The sequence below is a fragment of the Macrotis lagotis genome, chromosome 7 (genome assembly GCF_037893015.1).
Source record: "Macrotis lagotis isolate mMagLag1 chromosome 7, bilby.v1.9.chrom.fasta, whole genome shotgun sequence".
NCBI classification, from domain to species: Eukaryota; Metazoa; Chordata; class Mammalia; order Peramelemorphia; family Peramelidae; genus Macrotis; species Macrotis lagotis.
In genome coordinates, this window is record NC_133664.1 from 54,107,925 (window position 1) to 54,130,354 (window position 22,430).

General features: G+C 35.8%; 1 protein-coding gene across 1 annotated transcript in view; it reads right to left on the reverse strand.

Moving 5' to 3' along the window:
* ITGA8 (integrin subunit alpha 8) overlaps positions 1 to 22,430 on the reverse strand; it is a 205,931-nt gene that overhangs the window by 75,779 nt on the left and 107,722 nt on the right. Inside the window, exons 15-20 of the mRNA XM_074192923.1 lie at positions 20,748 to 20,855; positions 13,370 to 13,425; positions 10,491 to 10,645; positions 8,077 to 8,214; positions 7,510 to 7,577; positions 5,787 to 5,934 (exon numbers count right to left, since the gene is read on the reverse strand). Of these exons, the coding sequence (XP_074049024.1) occupies positions 5,787 to 5,934; positions 7,510 to 7,577; positions 8,077 to 8,214; positions 10,491 to 10,645; positions 13,370 to 13,425; positions 20,748 to 20,855 (673 nt within the window). The remainder of the gene's footprint in view (positions 1 to 5,786; positions 5,935 to 7,509; positions 7,578 to 8,076; positions 8,215 to 10,490; positions 10,646 to 13,369; positions 13,426 to 20,747; positions 20,856 to 22,430) is intronic.

Here is a 22,430-nt window from a genome sequence, read left to right on the forward strand (position 1 = left end):
ATGGAGTACCAAGCCTGGAGTCAGAAAGATCTAAGTTCAAATTTGACCTCATGCATTTTTAGCTGTGTGATCCTGATCAAGTCACTTCAAACTGCTTGCCTCAGTTTCCTCCTCTGTAAAATGAGCTGGAGAAGGAAATTGCAAACCATTCCAGCATCTTTGCCCAAAAGAACCCAAATGGGATCATGAAGAATTGGGACCAAAAAAATGTAAAATTTTGACCATGACACTCCCCGTCCCCTAGTCAGTAAAATAAGTAGCTCTCTGTTGCCTCCAGTATCCAAGATAACATCCTTGGTTTGGCTTTTAAAGACCTCTCTACCCTCCCTGCTTCCTATCTTTCCAAGGTTTTTATACTTTCCTCTTCTCCACATACTCTGATTCAATCACACTGCCCTCTTTGTGATACCTCATATATGACATTATTTCCTACTCTAAGCATTTTTTTTAGGTTTTTGCGGAGCAAATGGGGTTAAATGACTTGCCCAAGGCCACACAGATAGGTAATTATTAAGTGTCTGAGGTCAGATTTGAACCCAGGTCCTCCTGACTCCAGGGCCGGTGCTCCATCCACTGCGCCACCTAGCCGTCCTATTCTAAGCATTGTAATTGGCTATTCCCCATGCCTGGAATCCTTTCCTTCACCTTTTTCTTCCTTTAATTCTCAGTTAAAATTCTACCTGCCACGAGAAGCCTTTATCAGTCTTTCTTAATAGTAGTACCTTCGAGCTATCTCCATTTATTCTGTATATATCTTGTGCATAGTTGATTGCATGTTATCTCTTCCCATTAGATGATGAGCTCATTGGGGGCAGAGGCTGTTTTTTGCCTTTCTTTGTATCTTCAGGATATAGCACAGTGTCTACCACATAAGAAATTATTTTTAGCTGACTAGAATATCAGAGGAATTTATTGAATAAAGAAAACCAAATATAAAAGAAAGAAAATTTATCCACTTGCTAAGAAAAATAGCAAAAGCATCAATAAAGGAATTTCCATGTTGTCTTATAAGACTTCAGGATTTTACATTTTTCTTACCTTCTTTGGTAAACATTTTGACTCTGTCCAGAATCCAAAAAACAAACAATACATTTTTCATACAAGAAATACTCCTGGGTTTTTTGGCATCTACATCAATCAAAGATCTTTTTTTTCTCCCTTCCGATTTTTACATGTGTTTTCCTTAGATAGTGTAGACTTATTGAACTGTGATTGAGGAAAAACAATTCTTGTTTTTATAGATAACTGAGCTTTTTTCTCCATTGTTCCTTGAACCCCTTCCCATCCTTCCATTTGTAGCTATAATCAAGTCATTAGTTTGGGAACTAATTCATTGAGAGCTTTGTGATAGTATGATGAGGTAGATTTTTCTTTAATAAGCAGTAAAAAAAATTTGAGATGCCTCAAAATAATTGAGTTCTTTCTTCTAATCAATGTCATTCCTCAAATGTGCTTGGGATTTAAACACATATCATTCTCCTATGTCTCACTTGATGCTGCTTTGGGAGTTGGGTTTATTTTATTAATTGTTATCTTATCTCCAGCATCTAGCAGACATTCCCCCGACCCCCCACCCCCAGTACAGAGTGGGTTCTTAATAATTTTTGATTGATTGACTTATATTTTCATCTGCTGATCTCCTCTTCTACCATCAAAGGTCAGTTCAAAGGGCATCACCTCAATGAAAACTTCACTGAATCCCACAAAAGGAAATGATGTTTTCTCTCATTTGGTCTCAAGGTTTATCCTTTGTTTATTCAGATTTTCTTAGGAGTCTTAGGTATGAAACTCTTCTTCATTCCAATAGTACTATTGCATTATGCTTAATTAAGAATTTGTCTTATTCTCCTTGGTATCCAAGCTCCTTGAGGACAGGGATTGAGCCATTAAAAATTGTATCTCCCAATTTTAGTATAAAGTAAGCATTTAATATTTATTACAATATTACTTTTAAACCGTTACCTCTCCCTGCTTGATAAACTACCTGAGGGTAGAGAGCCTGTCTCGTTTATGCTTTTTACAACTCTCTTTCTCTGTCTCCTCCCTCAAGTACCTGTGCTCATAGTAGACACCGATACATACTGGTTGAAATGAATGAATGTATTAAATTAATCAATAATTCAGTACAGAAATTAGCATTCCAGAGCATGCAATGTAACATTCTTCATTTTCTACATTCTGTTGGTACCATAACTTTATGAGTATTTGTTTTAACTTTATAAGAGCCCTAGATTTATTCCTTTTTTTCTTTCACTATCCTTTTTCAAAACAATCAAACGTGATGGAACTCAAGGGACCTGGATTCAAATCTTACCTCTGATAATTATCTATGCAACCTTGGGCAAGTCACTTAAATGTTCCTTTGACTTTTTTTCCATCTCTAACATGAGGGGATAAGAGGAGATCACCTCTGAAATCCCTTGCGACTCTGTATCTATGAGCCCAAGATCTGCTTTCCTCATTAATTTGAATACTCTATAAAATTTGGCAAAAATTTGAGGGAAATAACTATTGAAAGGAGGTTTTAAAAATATGACTTTTAATTAATTCCTCTAAAATCACACAACAGTCCTCATGTTGTCTGAAATTTGTTTTTAAACAACCCGACATAAAATCTCAGCACTGGGTGAAAATGAATTTCCTTTCCCACCCTTGAATTAGAGAAACTACTGATAATTGGAATTGAACAGAAATATAGAAGTGCACATAATTTAAATGACCTGTAAGTATATAGGGACATACCTGGAGTGGTTTTAAAGAACAAATGGGAAATGAAAAAGAAGAGACCATGTCAAAATGAAAAATAAAGACTGAGAAAAGTGGCTCAAGTAGAATTGATGGCAGAACCAAGTAATTAGGACCAGATGGACTGCAACTGCAGACACCATTTTATCTGGATCAGGGCTTCTTGAAAAGTTCAGAGCTGAATTTACAACTAGAAAGTCAGAACAACAACAGCTCTCCATGAAGCCAAACAAAGAACAAAGTCGTTATTATGCTACAATGAGAAATTTTTGAGACATATTTCTTTGTTTAACTGAGAGGTAGGACAGCATGGAGGGAATTCAATCCCAAATATGTGTGGAATCTCAGGGAATTTCTTAAAATCACATAATCGTGCTTGTTTTTTCTTTATTTTGTGCATAATTTGAGGATCAACTCTAGATTCTCGTGCAAATGGCCAAAAAAATACTATGAGAGTATTATTAAAATGAATCCAAGTCTTGTAACCTGTCCATCTCCTTTATCATTAGCAAATAGTATCCAGCATCCACCATGGGAATAGTACTATGCTGGCTGGTAAAATTGGTACAAATATACATATAAAGATCTATATGTATATGTTATATACATATTTTATGCATACATATCTGTGTATGTTCATATATAATGATAGCCCTTTGAATATATAAACACATATATGCCATGCTATAAACACAAATGTACATATGTTTACACATTTATCTACATCTAGATATTTATATGTGTATATATGACCATAGCTCTAAATAGGTTTGTATATGATAAATGTATTTATGCAAACCTTCATACATGTTTGTATGCATGTATGCATGTATATGTGTATTGTCTATCACAGGGATTGGCACATAGTTTTCTCAAAAGATGTTTGTTAATTATTGATTGACAAATGGGAAATATCAGACATAGACTCTTCCATTCCTGGCTTGTTCCATAGAGCCACATGCATATTTATATGCATATATAAAGACTGTCCTAAAAATTACTTGCTTAAAAAATTATTTCTCTCTTTTTTCTGTGTATTTGCCCGTTGACACTTTGTCAACTTATGATTTTATAAAGAATTCAACTTTATCTAGCTTTTATTTATTTATTACCCTTGAATTGTGTAAAGCATGGGGGAGAATAGGACTAGGAAAGACTAGAGGACAATTTCTTTCTAATATGATTTGTTCATTTTTTCACAACAAGTCCAGAATACCTTTGCTAAACATTTTTATGCAGTTGCTCCCATTAAATCAATCAATTAAGCATTTATTAAATTACTGTTTACTCTGAAGAAAGCAAAAGTTTCTCCTTTGTATAATGTTTTAAGGTCTACAAATGCTTTCCCCTCAACAATCCAGTGAGACATTATTATATCAGTAGATGAGATAACTGAGACTCAAGAAAATTAATCGACTTTGTCCTTGGTCATATAGGTGGCAAATATCAGAGCTGCCAATGGAACGCAAATCACCTAAGAAGAAGCCTAGAGGTCTTCTTGCTCTGCCACATTTCCTTTCAGATCTAGGTTAGGTGCTAAGGAGAATGTAATAGATATATAATCCAAAGTTCTTATTCTCAAGAGTATATCGGGGCAGCTAGGTGGTATAGTGGATAGAGCCCTGGAGTCAGGAGGACCTGAGTTCAAATCTGACCTCAGACACTTAATAACTGCCTAGCTGTGTGGCCTTGGGCAAGTCACTTAACCCCACTGCCTTAAATAAATAAGGTTAAAAAAATTGAAAAAAAAAGAGTATGTGGAATTCTTAAGATTCTGCTGTCCTGGTTTTCTCAAAGCTCTTAAAAGAAGTTTTCAAGACTAATGTAGATGAAGTGACTTTAGGGGAAGCATAAGACCATTCAGTGATTGAGAACATCCAGCACCTGTCTGAGATTAATAAAGGATGGTACTGATCAGTGGCAAGGGAGAACTGGTCAGTTTTTCTTGGTCAAGACAGCGCAAAAGTAAGCCAAGAGGTAAGACAAATGGACATGTTCCTCTTCTAGGCCTGATGCAGCCTGTTATCAGTTCTCAGCAGACCTGGGCCCGGTTCCACAGGCAATAATAAAAACCAGACCTATAACCTGTTTGAAACTTAAAGAGCTCATACATGGGCTTAGGAAAAAGAGGAGGAAGGGAGAGTGGGGGGCAGGTGGAGAAGAGGGGTTTGTCTCTTGTCACTTCAGTCACACACTTATTTATTTCTTCTCTTCTTCAGTTCAACTCAAGTATCCCTTCCATATGTTACCTGCAGGGCCACATTATACAATAAGCTTTGTAGACTTGGGGCCTAGTACTAAAATAAAATAAAGGGCTTAGAGTTTTTGTATATATATATTATATGCACACACAGATTAAAAAGAGTAGATATGCAGAGTCAGGGTCATGTGAAAGCCAACTTTTTTTTTTCATAAAGTGAAAGAAATTACCGGTGGATATGTACTTTCGGAGATTTTTTTTTTCCAATGTAAAATCAGATAAACTTTAAAAAAAAGCATCTAGCATCTACACAGGGCTTGGGAAAAAGAAGTGCCTTAGGCCTCTGAGGACCTTAATCCTGTCTTAACGACCTGAGCCCAGATCTTTTCTTCTTCCTGGTTTATTTCTCTTATAATTACTACCATGAGGTAAAATTCTCCTGCCCTATTAGTCAGGAAAAGGGCGAGAGACAGGGCCTCTCTAAATCGAGCAGACTACAAAAATATTCTCATATGTATTGAGCACTTTGGAATTTTCTAATTGATCTATCTGTGTTATTGTGGTCCCCAGAACAACCCCACATGCCAGTAGATTGTTGGCTTCTTGAGGTCAAGAAGTGTTTTGATTTTGATTTTTATATACTCAAGGTTTGGTGAATAATGAGCCCCCATGACCTAGGAGTTAATAACACCACTTCAAATATAAAGAAACTGCAACTCTGAGTTAACTCAGCTAATAAGTGTTTGATCTGGATTTGAACTCAGGTCTTCCTGACTCCAGTCCCAGCACTCTGGCTCCCGCATCACTCAGTCTCAGGACCATAGATGATGTTAAAGATTACCTTATTGTTTCGTTCAATACCAACGTAAGCTGCTTCTTCAGGTATCACCACGAAGAGTTCAGCTTCATAGGCCCCTTCCCCTTCATTTCTTGCATTTACAATGAGCATTAGGTGGTTTTCATCTCCAATGATCAGTTGATGCTTATCTCTACCAGCACAGAGGGAGAAGACTCTAATTAGCTATTGCAAGTCTACAGAGGTGGAGTCGACTGCCCTGCTGTTCTTAGTCAATGGCTTTCCTGGGACTACATGGGAAGGGCAGAGGGCTGATTGAAGAAGAGGGAAGCCACTTTTAATAAAGGATCATTTCATTACAATACATCATCCCTGAAAATGAAAGTCAGGAAAAGAAGAATCTGGAAGAGCCAAAGAGGAAAGGTGAAGAAAAATAAAGACCCTGATGCTAGGATGTGGGGAAGAGTACTCAAGGAAAAAAATTCAGACAATACATTGTACCCCAGAATAATGAAAACCAAGGCTCCTGGCTTTCTGATCTTTTAAAATGAGAAGCTCCATAGAAGAAGTCCCTTAGCTAAGAACTCAAGCTAAGGGCCTTGGAAGACCACCACTGAAGAAGAGTCCCTTCCAACCTGGGAACTGTTCAAAATTATCACCTCCCCAATCTCCCAGCATGGAGGAGTAACCTCACAGCCTAAGAGACAAACCCCCTAGGCTCTCAAGGAAGGCATAAAGGCACCCACAGCAGCAGGAGGATTCTTATGAAGTTGTTGACAGCTACCCTGTGGGTAGGTGTGAAAATCTCCCTCAGTCCCCATCCTCTATACACACAAACACACACACACACATCAACACACACTCATGCACAGACACAATTGGAGATTTAGACCAGCTGTTCCATTTTTTTCTCCCAGTAACAAAATATAACATAAATACTGTTAATCATTTGTTTTTGTTTTAACATGCATTTTAAAAGAAATTGCAGAGAATTACATATATTTATATGTCTGTATTCATAGATAAATCTCAACTTTATTAGCGCTCTCCAAATATCTCTTGAGATAATTAGAGACACACTTTGGCTGTTACAAAAGCAGGATTGGAAATCACTCACTTAAGTACATTCAGGATGAGCATGATTGAGTCCTTTCTTATTATGTCTTTCCATTTGAGTCATCAAATAAAATTGGGTTCCCTTTCATTAATCAATATATTAGCAAGGATCTATTAAATGCCTACTGAGTCTCAAGGCCTTTTTGTGTATGTCTGTATCTATCATCTTCATTATATTTTAAATATATATTTTCATTAATTTAAATATTTATAATATATATAATCCAGTCTTGATCCCTATAAAATTATTTTAAAATGTGTTTTATTTATAGGCATTATATTTACAAACACATATGTACATATATTAATATGCATATGTGTATAGATCTATTTATATGCATATAATTTAAACATATGTTATATCTAAATAAATGTAATATATAAATGTAATATATAAACATAAATAAACTTAAAAAATACACATATTTTTCTTTCTCTGAAGGAGAAATCTCAGTCAAAATCTCAGGGTGCATCTCTTGATTTAAGTGACAAAGAATTGACCCAAACCATCTCAAAGTGCAGCCAAACTCAAAAATTACATGCAGGGATTTTTTTTAAAGCAATTGGAAGTGTATACTTTCCCTTGAGAAGCTTTAAATAAACACCTGTATTCCATTAGGTATAATACACAAGTTTATTTATTTAAACTTACGATCTAGCTGAAAGCTTCAAGTCTGGAATGCACATATTGTCATCTCCACAGTCCACCAGGATATGAGCCTACATTTGTTCAAAACAAGCATCAGTGGTCACTTGGAAAACTTGAATCACTGCCTTCTCTCAGAACCAACTAGAAAGGTCATAAATTAAACAAAGGTGCATCTCCCACTCTACACACAACTCCACCTGGCTCCAAGTTCAATAGCTCGACCAGAGGAGCATGGTTGACATCCTATCTCTCCCACCCACCCCTCCTCCCAATTCAATCTACAGTTTTCATATGGAATGTAACCCTGGCAACATCAGTGAGATTACAGGCTGTATTGCTTCCATTACATCCACATTCTGAATGAATTAAATCTGGCTTTCACAAGGGGAAGGGCTTCCGAAAACACAATGATGCAGTGTTTCAAGAAACATGTCAGAAAAAAATTCCAAACTGTTTACACGTTTGCATGCAGGAATTACATACAAAGAGCTGGGATCTGTTTCAGGGTCACATAAACAACCTCCATGGCCTGGTTGAACATAGGCCAGTGGAGAGGGTCCCTGATCATACCTGCTCATTAACAATGCTTTCCTGGTAGAAGTTCAGGATTGGTTTGACAGTGAAGCCTTCCTCAAAAGTGGATTCATCCAAACTGTAATTCAAGCTAATGTTGATTGGAGATAATTTATCTCGGAATTCAGTTTCATCCTGGGGGGAATAATCACAAAATTAAAGAAGGCTCTATGAAATAGCTACAAGATGCTAATCTATGACAGCGGCATGACTTTTGTTTTTTTTTAAATAAACAAAACTTGGGTGAATGAAGCAATTATCACAACAATTGGTTGAGAGATTTGTTGATTTATATGGGGGTAAAGAGGCTAGTAAAATTCAGTCTTCCGGAGGTGAAGTCACTGGAAAATCATTGTGTCAGTCAATGAGCATTTATGTACTTAATATTAATATGGGTGCCAGATACTCTGGGGGGGGGGGGAAGAAAGTAAGCCCGTGCTCCATAGGAGATCACCATCTAACGGGGCAACTTTGTGTAACCAATTCATAGAACAGGATAAACTGGAGATAATCAAAGGAGAGAAGGAAGGCAACAGAATTAAGAGGGACTGGATGAGGCTTTCTGTAGAAAGGGGTAGGGAATGTTTTTATGATTTTTGGATTCTTATCATGTGGGGAGTTATTCAAAATGACCAACTTAAAAATTAGCCTGCTATATTTGGTCAGCTATTCAATTGATTCATCCCTAAAATCTCCTAGATTTATTGACTTTCGAGTCTGCGCCAGACCAAGTAATTTCACAGGCCTTATATGGTCTGGTCTGCCCCTGCTGTAGAAGGTAGAATTTTAGCTGGGAGTTGAAGGAAGACAGGAAGGGCAAGAGACAGAGATTCTCGGGGAAGCAAAGATACTCTTGGGAGTGACTCTTCTCAGTGACTAATCAACCTTTTATACAGATTCACTCTCCACTCCCAAATTAGCATGTGGAGGCAATGTGCACAGTATAGACTGAGAAAAATCTTTTAAAATGTAATCGAAAGTACCATGGACTAGATTAATAAAGATGACATAATTTATGAGTTTCCTTGGGATCAACTAAATGCTTGTTGAGTATTTACTAACAATAGGATTAATGATAACAAATATTAGAATTTACACAATCATAGCTTTGGAGCAGAAGGAATCAATGAGGTCATCTAGTCTAACTCCCTTATTTTACAAAGGAGGAAAGTAACGATTCATGATTTAGATGACTTGCCCAAGATCACAACTATGAGATGTGTCAGAGCCAGGTCAATGGCCTCGGTCTGTGTTTTATATTTAGGAAATATATGATCATTGGTCACTCTTCTTTCCAAAGGATGATTTTGGAATGGCCCCATTTTACTGATGGGGAATTTAGGCTTGAAGAGAGCCTAAAGTCCAAAGTCACATTGTTAACAGGAAGCAGATCCCAGGTCTGTCAACTTTACTTTGCCCTCTTTTAACTTAAAGACTCAAAAAATTTCAAATGATCATATCAGTACATCTATGATCTCTGGTTTTGAAGGCATCAGAACTTCCTCCCCAGATGTAGGTCTTTTGTAAGAAGTAAATTGGTCTTAGAGAATCAAATGTGCCTTGGGAAGGTTGCATCTTGTTATAGTCATGTAACCAGTCAGTGTTATAGGTGGAACTGGATCCAAGCTTTTCCTTTGATCTAGGTCCCGTGATTTATTCCTCTGATTCTGAACCACCAAGCTCAGATAATATGTAAATACCCTTTAAAAGATTTGCTAGGGGTGGTCACAATAGTGACTCCATGATGGATTGAATCCCATGCTTAATATTTTTAGAATAAAGGGGGATTGGGAATGGATGAACTTCAAGCTCTATTACAGCTTGTATCTAAATTATTTGGAATAATACACATGCTTTATTGGGGCAAGGGATCTGGACAGGAGTTGTAGAACTTTCAAATGCTATTTTCATTTCTATTAAAAATAAAATCCTAGCAGGTTGGGACTATTTCATTCCTTGCACTGGTCTTCTCTGAGAACAAAGAACAACAGCCAACCAACCAACCCCCCAAAACTAGCAGACAGGAGATGTTAAATGCTTGTTGATAGAGTTACAAAAGCTATTAGAGGTTAAGGCAGCTCTCTGAACTGAATGACGGTTAAACTGCAACTGAATGATGGTTAAACTGCAAAGAATGATTGGAAATTTTACTGGGAGATGCAGCAGAATAGAGTGGATAGCCTTCAAGTCAAGGAGACCCAGATTCAAGTTCCTCCTCTGACACATACTAACTGACTTTGTGATTCTGTGCAAGGGACCTAACCTCTCAGTGGCTAGTGCCTGGCCACTTCTAAGAATGTAAGATATAAATCTTTACTGAGAGAAGGAGTCTCCTAATCACTAACATGTACCAAAAAAAAAAATGCCCTACTGGCAGGAGAGGCCAGAAAAATGATTTTGGAGAGGCTTACTCGGAGGTAAATAATGAAGTCCTGGCATTGGAGGGATTGATGCCGGTTTATCACTAGAGAGAAGACAAGCTGTGACTGATGGTTATCCCTGAAGAGGGTCCTCTTAATGGCTCCCTTCTGTTTCAATGAATCTAACTGCACATCAGCTAACAGAGCTATAGGACAAAAGTAAATTAAACATTTAACACAGAACAAAAACCTTTAATGAACAACATCCTTTGTCATGCACACACAAAAAATTATTGCTTACAGTGAACAAAGACAATCCAAAAGACTTGTGATGGAAAATGCTGTCCTCATCCAGAAAAAAGATCAAAATATTGTAGAGTCTGAATGCAGACCAAACTATACTACTTTTAATTTTTAAAAAGTGTATTATGACTTTTTTCTTTTTTCATGGATTTTTTCTCTTTTGTTCTGATTCTTCTTTCAAGCATGATTAATATATGAAAATGTATCAAACATGATTGTATATTTATAACTTATATCAGATTACTTGTTCTCATGGGGGGGGCAGGAAGGCAGGGAGGCAGAAAAAATGTGAAACTAAAAAGTTTACAAGATAATCAATGTTTAAAGCTATCATTACATGTAATTGGGAAAAATTAAATTAGAAAAAATGAATTATAGTTCAAGTTAGTTCTTTGAGGGAAGATACTTTAGAATGGGGATAAAAAAACTAGGAAACAAAAGATGATGAAATTTATAAGACATTTCTCAGATTTAATACATACACACATGTAATTTCAAATGATTTTGATGATACAGAATCACAAAAACTCAGACTGAGAAGGAAGAGCACAGACATTCTCCCCTCACTTGAAATTCAACAAGAATTCCTCATGCCGCCTATTTGTGAAGCAGATTTTACTTGCAGACTTCTAATGAGAAAACCCATTCTCGTTTGGGTAGGTCTAATTTTTAGGAAGCTTTCCCTGACATCAAGAGTAAAATCTGCCTCTTTGTACCTTCCATCCACTGATCATAATTGTGTCTTTGGGGACCCAACCAATCAAGTCTCATTTATCTTGAAGGCAGCCCTTCAAATAACAGCTTTTGTGCATGCCATTCATTTTGTATTCTAAACACTGAACAGCCCCCTTTCCTTCAACTGATGCCTAGATAGCATGATCCCAGAGCCCTTCCCCATCCTCCTAGGTAGGCTTTCTCTTTTCCAATTTTTTTTTTTCATAAACTATGGCATCTCACATTGAACACAATCAGCTTGATACAAACTAACAAGGCTAGAGGTAGTAATACTCTGAGTTTCCTTCTACCAGACTCTAACTTAATGTAACCCAAGATCAAATTAGTTGTTTTGATATCATAATACATTATTGATTTCTACAAAGCCTACAATTTACTAAGCTCCCCAGATACACACACACACATATAAATCTTTCTATCTATTCTATTTACCTGACATATCTATCTATCTATCTATCTATCTATCTATCTATCTATCTATCTATCTATCTATCATCTATCTACCTATTTATCCATATTTCATTGAATGGTTGTTTGGCTACCTGGTCATATTCTTTTCAACCTTTATTTGTGAAGATGATTTTTTTGAGCCTATGCCAGAATTTACTTTTATTTTTACTAGATTAAGCCCAGTAATCTAGATTGTCAGAATTTTTCTTGAATACTCATTCAGCCATATGGGGTGCTGGCTCTCCCTTCTAGCTTTGTATCCTTTTTAGATTTCATAAGAATGCCATCTATATATATATTTTTTTACCATTCACTGTTTTTAAAATGCCTACAAATTTTTTTTTAATTTAGAAAACACACTTTACTAAAACATACTCAATTTGAGTTTTCCCAGTCCAGTTATTCAACTAGTTTCATATCTACTCAATTATTATGTTGGCCAGCCTGCATCTCTCTTTTCCAAAAGTATAACTTGAGAATCTTTGCCAAAAATGCTTTTCCCTCCTGGGGCGCAAATGAAAGGATGGTGAAGTTGTGAACTAATCCAACCAATTTAGAGGGACAAGTTATAGTTCCCAAATTGTATATATCTTTTGTCTCAATAATACCATTACTACAGAGAGTAATTAAAATAACTCTTTTAGTAGCAACAAAATTAGAATTCAGGAGATACTCATCAATTGTAGAATGACTGAATAAGTTGTGGGATATGATTGTGAAAGAGTAATTTTGTACTATAAGAAATGAGGAGCAAGATGCTTTCATAAAAACCTAGAAAGACTTACATGAACTGATGCAAGTGAAGTGAGCAGAACCAGGAGAACAATGTACATTTTAACAGCAATATTGTACAAAGATCAACTGTGAATGGCTTGGCTATTCTCGATAATACTTACTAGACAATTCTGAAACACATATGTTGAAAACTGATGGAATCTGAAAACAGATTGAACTTTAAAGGTTTTTAAATTCTGTTTTTCTTTTTTGGTCTGTGCATTACTGCATATGTATAACCTTTATTAATTTGCTGACCTCAGTGAGGAGGGAGGTAAGGGGAATGGAAGAGGATTTGGAAATCAATTTTTTTTAAAAAGATGAAAATTGTTTTCATGTAATTAGAAAAAAGAAAATATTTTAAAAAAAGGAAATTAAAAATTAAAAAGGATTTCCCCTAAAATCAAGGTAAAATCAAGGTATCTATAGCATACCATTATCTAACAATCTAATTAGCCTAGATGTATTTATATAAATTGTAAATTTGTCATAATTCTATCTAGTCCTCCTAAATAATTTTCAGAAACCTCAATTGGAATCAAGAATTTTTCAGTTTCCAGACTGGCTTTTGAACATATAAAGGATGGGGTAAGGTGGAATGAAACAAAATTTCATTAATCTATCATCTATATACACATTTACATATAAGAATATGAAAAGATGCTTACCTACTGTATTTGAAATGCTCTGACCTTCTACAGATGCACACACGCTCAAAGTAAAGCTATTTAAAAAAACAAGATTGTTAGTCTATAAAAACCAAATTCTGAAACATAGTTACCTCCTCCCCAAATGATGCTTTAATGTGTCTTAATGCTGTTCTTTGACAACAAGAAAACAATCAGTTTGTACCAGCATCAGTGTCATTAGGAGTTAAGAGATCTGGATTCTAGTCCACAGATTGCAATCACAGACAATATAACTTTAGTCAAGTCCCCTTCTCTGAGTTTTACTTTTCTCAGCTGAAGTAATAAAGATCATAATTGTTTTATTATAAAAATAAGAATAATAATAGTCTTTTAGTATGACTGGCCATTTTGAATTTCACTTTTTTATTTGCAAAAATAATTTCCCGCAAAGAATTAAGATTTATAATGTCTTTTATACATTTGTAATTTTCACAATTATCATTATAATGCTTTTATAATTTAAGCTTTTATATATTATATTATTTGACATTTTATAAGCTTATATGCTGTGCAAATAGCTATATAAAAGTGAGATATTAATGTGGAAATGTGTTTTATAGGACTTCATAAGTGTAATGGTATCATACTTTTTGCCTTCTCAATGAATGGGAAAACAAAGTAAAGAGAGGGAGAAAATTTAGAAGGGAAAATAAAAGCTATGAACAAACAAAAACAAACAAATAGATAAATAAACAGATAAACAAACAAACAAACAAATCAATCAATCAATCAATCAAAGGGAAAATCCATAGTAGACACACACACAAAATAAAAGGGAGCTTTTATTATTCCTCTAGGATCAAGGCATTATTTTGGGAAGGCCTAATATCCCAGGAATAAGAAGAAGCCTCTGGTTTTTATCTGTGTCTAGTATTAGGATCCAAGGTAAACTATTTAACATCAAAGTCTCCCCAGGCAAATCCCTAAAGTTTCAAATCCTTACTGTTGTAAATTGCAGACTATTTGCTGACTTGACCTAGTAGGGCTGTTGGAAGGATCAAATAGATAAAATATAAAGAGCTTTGCAGGTTTGAAAATATCATATAAAACCAAAATCATGATAATGATAATAATGATGATGATAAAGAAAAAGCAGTATTAATTCAAGTATTTACCAGATTCTAAACCAGCAAATTATATCTAAGCTTATTAAATTGTGCCAGTTTTTTGTGTCAAATATAATGAAAATGTGTCACATCTGGGATTCATATATCTTCTGTGACCTCAGTCAATGCCTTCCTTCAGGGTAAATAATTTGCCACATACCATTAAGAATTTTTTTTTTTTGCCTGAGGCCTCATGGCTATTACAAGTGTTTATTTCATTTCCCAAGAGAAATGACAAACTTGGACCCCACTTCTGTTCCAATTAGAATTACTCGAGTGAGATGAATAATTGATTGGGAGCTTGAAATTTCATACACAGGCTAGGCCCTAAGTGGAAAATTTCCTTTTGCTATGTCTTTTTTGAATTGCTCAGCTACTCATTAGACAACATTCCACTCCAAGGTGGATTTAATCTGAATGTTGCTAAATACTTTAAAAATAGCTGATTCTACTTTGTAGTAAAAAATCTTGTAAAGGCTAAAACATTGTGATAATTCTTTCTGGTATGGTGTTTTTGCTTATACCAATCACTTGAAAAAGGTCCATTAAAGTAATGAGTTTGAGGTCTCTTTTTGTGGGAAATTATTTCATTGATGAGATATTACCCTTTGTAGAAACTCTAAATTTCTCATAGGGTTGTATGGTATAAGAGAAAGCCTCCTAGACTTGGAGCTGGAAAATCTTGAGTCCTTCTGTCATTTAGTGTCTGTGGGATTTTGCCAATTCACCTATCTTGTAAGTCCAAAGATCTGCCAGCCTCAGTCTCCCTAAGAGCTGAGATTACTAGCATACTTGGCTCTATTACCATATTCAAAAGCATTTTAATTTGCTTCAATCAGATTTGACTTAAGGACAACTGTGAACCACGGGACTAAGACCTAAACCTGGGAGGGATTTGCCCATCTAGAGAAAATAACAGTGGGTTGGCTTCTATGCCCCAGAAAATAAATTTGAGTTTCCTAGATAGGATAAAATTAGAATATATTAACCACTTCATGAATTACATTTTTCAAAGACACAAATATTAGGTTTAATTTTTTGATGCCCTAGGGTGACCTAAAAACTTATCATAGAATTTTATTTCCTACAGAACAATCCTTTAATTGTAAGAGACACTTGGTGGGAAGATGTGGGTTATTTCTACATGGGCTCTTGCACTGATTTGGAGTTAAAAGGTTCAAAGTAGTCTGATCAGTAATTGTGATTCAATCCAGTCTCTTTGTGAAGAACCTGCCAAAGACTCTCTTTCCGTGGAGACCTTTAAGAACAGGAGACAGAAAACCATATGTCCATGATGGTTTCCATGTGGTCTTGCCTGGAGGTAGGGCAATACATTATATGACCTTCTAACTCTGTGATTACTAAAGACCTCCTAACCTAGTGACATTTGAAAGACGGAATCCTTCAGTATATCTGCAAGGATTAGTGATGTGTAATAGAGAAGTAGTTAATTTAAAACAAATAGAATTTAAAAATAACTGAGACTTGTGATCTTTCCACTATATCAATAATGCGGACTTGGAGTCAAAGAATGATGAGTACTAGGTCTGCTCCTATACTATACTATCTGTGATCTTGGGCAAGTCATGCAACCTCTGTGAATCTTGATTTTTTTGGTCCATAAAATGGGTATAATGATTCATTATGGCTCTTAGAAGGATGTCGTGAGGAAATTTTTTTACAAACTAGGTCAACCATTCTATAAATCTGAGTTACAATTTAAACTACTGGATTTTTTTTAATACATGAAAAATATGTCATAGAAACAAAAATGAAAGTGACCTCTGAGGACATGTAGTCAGGCAGTACAGTCCTCTCTTTTTTTTACAAATGAGTAAACTGTGGCCAAGAGAGATTACCCAAGGTCATATAGCTAGCTTGTGGTAGTGGTGGGTTTCCAATCTGTGACTGCTTCTAAAGCCATCACTTTTTCCACTCCATTGTAGAGTTTGTTACTGATTGCTCACTCCCTTTCTCTGGATCATAAAGTTCAAAAGGATCTTAGTAATCAAATTCCCTTATTTTGCAAATGAGGAAAATGAGGCAGGCCTGAGAACATTAAGAAACTTGTCCAAGGTCACCCAAGTAATAACCATTAGAGATGAAATCTGCACCCAGGTCCTCTTCCTCCAGATCTAGGGCTATTTCCACCATGACACATGATCTTGTTCTGACAGATTAAAAATATCATTTTTTCTTGTTAAAATAACTGTTTTCTCTTTTACTAATTTCAAAATGTCCATCAGCCGAGCTGGCTACAGATACAGAAATCTCTGCTAGTGGGACTGAAGAATTAATTGCCTGTTGTTGAGTTGCGCCTGACTCTTCATGACCCTATTTGGAGTTTCCATGGGGGGAGATATTGGAGTGGTTTGCCATTTCCTTCTCCAGCTCATTTTGTAGGTAAAGAAATTGAGCTAAACAAGATTAAGTGACTTGACCTGGATCACACAGCTTTATAAGTATATATGAGGCTGGATTTGAATTCAGGAAGATGAGAATTCTTTTATCCAAAGCTGGTACTCTCTCCATTGTGCCATCTTTGTTTTCGGCCATGTCCAATTCTTCAGGACCTCATTTGGATCATGCTTGCCCCAATTTGCCTGTTAGAATTTATCTAATTGTTTTCAGAAATACTACACAAAGTTATGTCAAGGATAGAGAATTATTACAGCCAAGAAAATCAACAGCTGTTCTTCTGTTCTAAGGGGAAACTGAGTAAAGTTGTAGAATCAGCAATAAAAGCTTCAAGGAAATCAATCCATGTTAGAGTGGATGAAACGGTAATTTTCCTTCTTGAAAGACTAACATAAAAAAACCCTGTGCACTTGAAAGATAATATCTTTCATAATATATTATCCATGCAATAAAGCTATTGAATAAATAATTGACATAATATATTTATTCATGTAATAAATGATATTTTCTACAAATGATATTATCTATCACAGCAGGAAGCTGACTCATGTAGGAACTTTTCTTGTTAAAAAGCAATATTCTTTCCACAAAGCAAAACAGTGCCTGTAATCTGTTAAACCCACTTAACTCTAATAAAAATATATAAAAAAATGAGAAATCCTTTTAAAAGAATTCTATTCCAGGGCATTACCATTTTCTTCCCAGATGTACTGCCTTTATCTAAGTGCAATGTCATTTTAGTTGGTTTTCATGAGTGATGGAAGTCTCCAGGTGCCCACAGGGTGACCTTTGACGGGTTAAGATTCCTGTTCAGGTAGTCCTCACAGTCCATTTCATATTCATTTCACCATGAACAAGGAATGGATCAATGTTAACATCTTCCAGTCAATTCCCCAGTTTCCCAGGTCATGTTTTAGTCATAATACTTTGTGGTTTACAACCCCTCCTATTTTCTTATGGGCTCACGGCTGCTCCCAAATATTACCCAAAACTGGTAGAGGAGAAGAAGAGATGACCAGCCTCTCTCTTGAGGCTCAAGAGTAACAGGATGTTTTGGGAAAAAATTCTTCAGAGTTCTCCTTCCTGCCTTCCCTCTACCCTTAAAGGCTTTGCCTCCAGCATAAACTCCTGTCCAAAGGCCATCAATAACACTCAAACGAGGGCCAGAAATAACTGTTCTAGCTCAAGAGGAATTGCTTTGCATCCTGCTCCTTTACAGCTTCATACACCATTTCAGGAGGCCACTGCGCCTGGAAAGCAATCTCAAAAACTGAATAGTCTGAGTTTCTGTTGTAGCCTGACAATAAGGCTGCCACCAGAAATAATAGTGGTAAATAATGAATACTTTATTTATCATAATAAAGTAATTATAAAAATTATTTTTATAACTTTAAAAAGAAAAAAATTATAATTATAAACATAAATATAAAAATAAAAATAATTGTAATAAATATAATAAATAATACTTTACAAATGTTATCTCAAATTATTCTCATAGCCACTCTATAAGATAGGTGCTATTCTCCCTTATTTTTGGCATGAGAAAAACTGAGACAGAGATTAAGTGACTTGCCCAGGATTACAAAACCATTATCTGAGGTTGGATTTGAACTCAGATCTTTCTGACAATCCAGGTCTAGCTCTCTATTCAGTGTTCCATCTAATCATTTATATGCTTTTTTTGGAGTTTGCAAAGGACTTTTCATATATTATTTGCTTTGTTCCTCACATTAATACTGTGAGGAAGCACAGAAAGTCACACAGGTAAGGAATGTCTGAGGCAGGAATTAAGCTCAGATCTTTCTAGCTCCATGTCCAATGCACTTGCTGCTGTGCTATGTTCTGACCACTTGTGGGGTTTGCTAGCAATAATAATGTCAACAGCAATAATGATGATGAATGATGATGATGATGATGATGATGATGATGATGCAGCACCATAACATCTTCATTCGGTTGCAAAAATAAGTCATTTTATCTACCTGCGCAAGCTATTGCTTCCTGAGCATTAAACATAATGTTGGTAGCTAGGAGGCATGGTGGATACTGCTGGATATGGAATTAGAAAGAACTGAGTTCAAATCTGACCTCGGGCATTTCTGTGACCATGATCAATTCACTTTAATTTGTGTCTGCCTTGATTCCCTTACCTGTAAAGCAAGGACAATCATAGCATTTCCCAGGATTATTGTAAAGATTGGACTCAGTAATATTTTTATAAAGTGTTTTGCAAAACTTAAAATCCTTTATACATGCTAGCTTTCTTATTAGTGGGGCAGCAAGATGGCACAGTGAATAGAATGCCAGTCTTAGAGTCAGGAAGACCAGAGTTCAACTCCAACCTCAAATATTAGCTGTGTGACTCTGGGCAAATCAGTTCACCCTGTTTGCCTCTTCACCTGAAAATGAGTTGGAGAAGGAAATGGTAATCTCCTTCAATATCTTTTCCAAGAAAACCACAAATGGGGTCACAGAGTCAAATATGACGGAAAACAACTGAACATCAACAAAATATTATTCTTGTTGTGGTGGTGGTTGTAGAACAATACTGGCTTAGTTCCTTGTATTCTATCCGATCCTTTATATCAGGAATTCTTAACCTTGATCCTGGGATAGATTTCAGGAGATCCATGAACTTGGATGGGGGAAAATTGTCTTTATTTTCTCAATATTGAAATGAAATTGAGCATTTCTTCTGTTACTTATTAAGATCTTTCCCCTGAGAAGGGAACCACAGATCTTACCAGCCTGGAGTATGTGACACCTGGATGATTTTTACCAGTTAGTCAAAATCACCATTTGTGCTAAGAAAGAGATTTATCTGAACTCCATTGAACATGATGATGATGGAAAAAAACCACAGTAATAATAACTCACATTTCTAAAGTACATTGATGTTTTCAAAGCACCTCCATTATCTCATCATTGTAAGGTAGGTGACTTAATTACCTCATTTTCCTGTTTAGGAAACAAAGTCTCAGAAGATCAGGGTCATATGACTGGTAAATATTTGAGTCAGGATTCAAACCCAGATCTTCCTGATTCCAATTCCACTATTAGAAGAAATAATACATTTCCCCATATTGATTCAATTTCAACAAATTATATGACTTCCAAAGGCAGATAAGGAAAATATTTTATAAGACTCAAAGAATGCTTTTCTGCAATTTAGGCACAGGGGATGTCATTCTGCCATCATTAAACAATGATGTGACTTTAAAGAAGTCAGTTAATCTTTCTTTGGGCCTCTTTATTAAATTTTTATTAAGAGGTCAGAGTAATCAGAGTTAAAAGTCATACAGCTTGTGCACATGCTGCCCATAAAACTCCACAGTGCTGCTAAACACAACCTAGATAATGTGAATCTGTGGTTTTCTAAGTGAACATGTGGGGAAAGCAGATTCACTTCTATTTGATTTTGACCCTCTTGGACTAGTTTATCTCTCAACCCTAAATCTATAATTCAGTGGTAATGGATACAAAAATGGAGTATAAGGCAAAAAATTACCTCATGTATCATTACTCTCTGGATATAGGTAACATAGGAAATGCAATCATTTAACTTAACCTTAACAGAAGAGAAAAAATAGTTTTATGCCTGGAAAGTGTCTTGAATACTGGAATTACCTAGTATGCCATGAATACAGCCTAGTTCTTCTGGGGCAAAGAACAAATAAATAGTCACCATGTAAGAAGAGGCTTTCATTGGGAAGACTGACCAACTTTGCTGGTTTTTAAGTGTGCAGAGATCCTGTAGATTGAGGGACTGGTTGACTAATAATCTGTCATGAAAAGGAGACAGCAGTCACAAAAATGTTTATATACAAACTCACCAAGGCACCAATGTTGCAAGGCCAGGGATCTGACAGGTTTTATTTTCAAGATTTATAATCACTGGATGTAACAGAAGCTGGGCATCCACTGTGACAACTGGTCTTGCCCTGTAGGGGGGGAGAGAGAGAGAGAGAGAGAGAGAGAGAGAGAGAGAGAGAGAGAGAGAGAGAGAGAGAGAGAGAGAGACTTAATACATTGAAGGAGGGACAAGTTGACAATCACATCCCTGAAAAGTGATGTGTGGTTTCCAATAATGACTTCATGTCCAATGCTCTAGCCATTGCACTATGTTCTAACATCTGTGTGATTTACCCCATGCCTCAAAGTCATTACTCCCAGTATTCCTGTCAAGAGGTCTCCCTGACTGAATGCACAGTGAGATATCAGAGTCATTAATCATTTTACATTTGACAACACACAATAAAATCCAAGATTTGATTCCCAGACAAGACATTAGTCAATTTGTGATGGAAACCTGAGCTAGGAATCTTTAGTGCTTTGGAGTAACATTTTGTGGAATCATATGATTTCATTGGTATAAACAGAGCTCTGTGAGGACATTAATTCTACCAAGACATACCCCAGCATTCATCTACAAGCTATGTTCTTAGAGGATCACTGAGATATTCAGTATCTTGCCTAACATTACACAGTCTGTCAGTAGCAGGGGTGAAAAATGAATTCAAGTTTTCCTGACTCCAAATCCAGCTTTCTCTCCACTATAGCACATTGCCTCTCAAGTGATTACGTGAATAGTTATGGTTACATAATTCTACCATTATTCATAGCTTCTGATTGTAGTAGTAGTAGGGTGGGTTTCTTTAAATATCCCAGTTTGACTGTCTGATTTGTAATTTTCCATTCAAATTATGTGGATACAATATTGGCTTCTAGATAATTTGGGTCATCTTTCTTTGAAACTTACGTTTCCTCATCTGTAAAATGAAAAAGTTGAATTTGGAGGACCTAAAGATATTGTCTAGCTCTAAATATATAATCCTGTGATCCTTCAGAGAGCAGCTGTACTCTATATTTCAGAAAAGCCTAGAAAGATTTGCATGAATGAATGCTGAGTAAAGTGAACAGAACCAGGAGATCATTGGTAAAAGCAACCTTGTGTCATAGGCTTAGCTCTTCTCAACAATACAGCGATCAAAGACAAATCGCAAAGACTTATGATAGACATCTGCATCAGAGAAACAAAGTCTGACTGCAGACCAATGCATGCTAGTTTCACTTTTTATACAGTTTTTTGTTTTTTTTAAGTTTTTTCCTGCTTTGTTCTGATTCTTCTTTCACAATGTGATTAATATGGAAATGTGTTTAACATATGTAATCTATATCAGATCACTTGATGTCTTGGGGAGGGGGAAGAAAAGGGAAGGAATGAGAAAAATGTAAAACTTAAAATCTTATTTAAAAAAACTTAAACATGAAAATCGCTATCTTTACATATACTTGAGAAAAAAATTTAAAAAATTAAAATTAAAATAAAAAAGAGAGCAATCATACTCACTGGCTCAGCAGAGGACAAAATGGGCAGAAAGTAAATAAGATATGATAATAGTATAAGATTTGTTGTTGCTATTTTAGTCATATATGGCTCTTTGTGACCTCATTTGGGGTTTTCTTGACAGAGATCCTGGGATGGTTTGTCATTTCCTTCTCCAGTTCATTGTCCA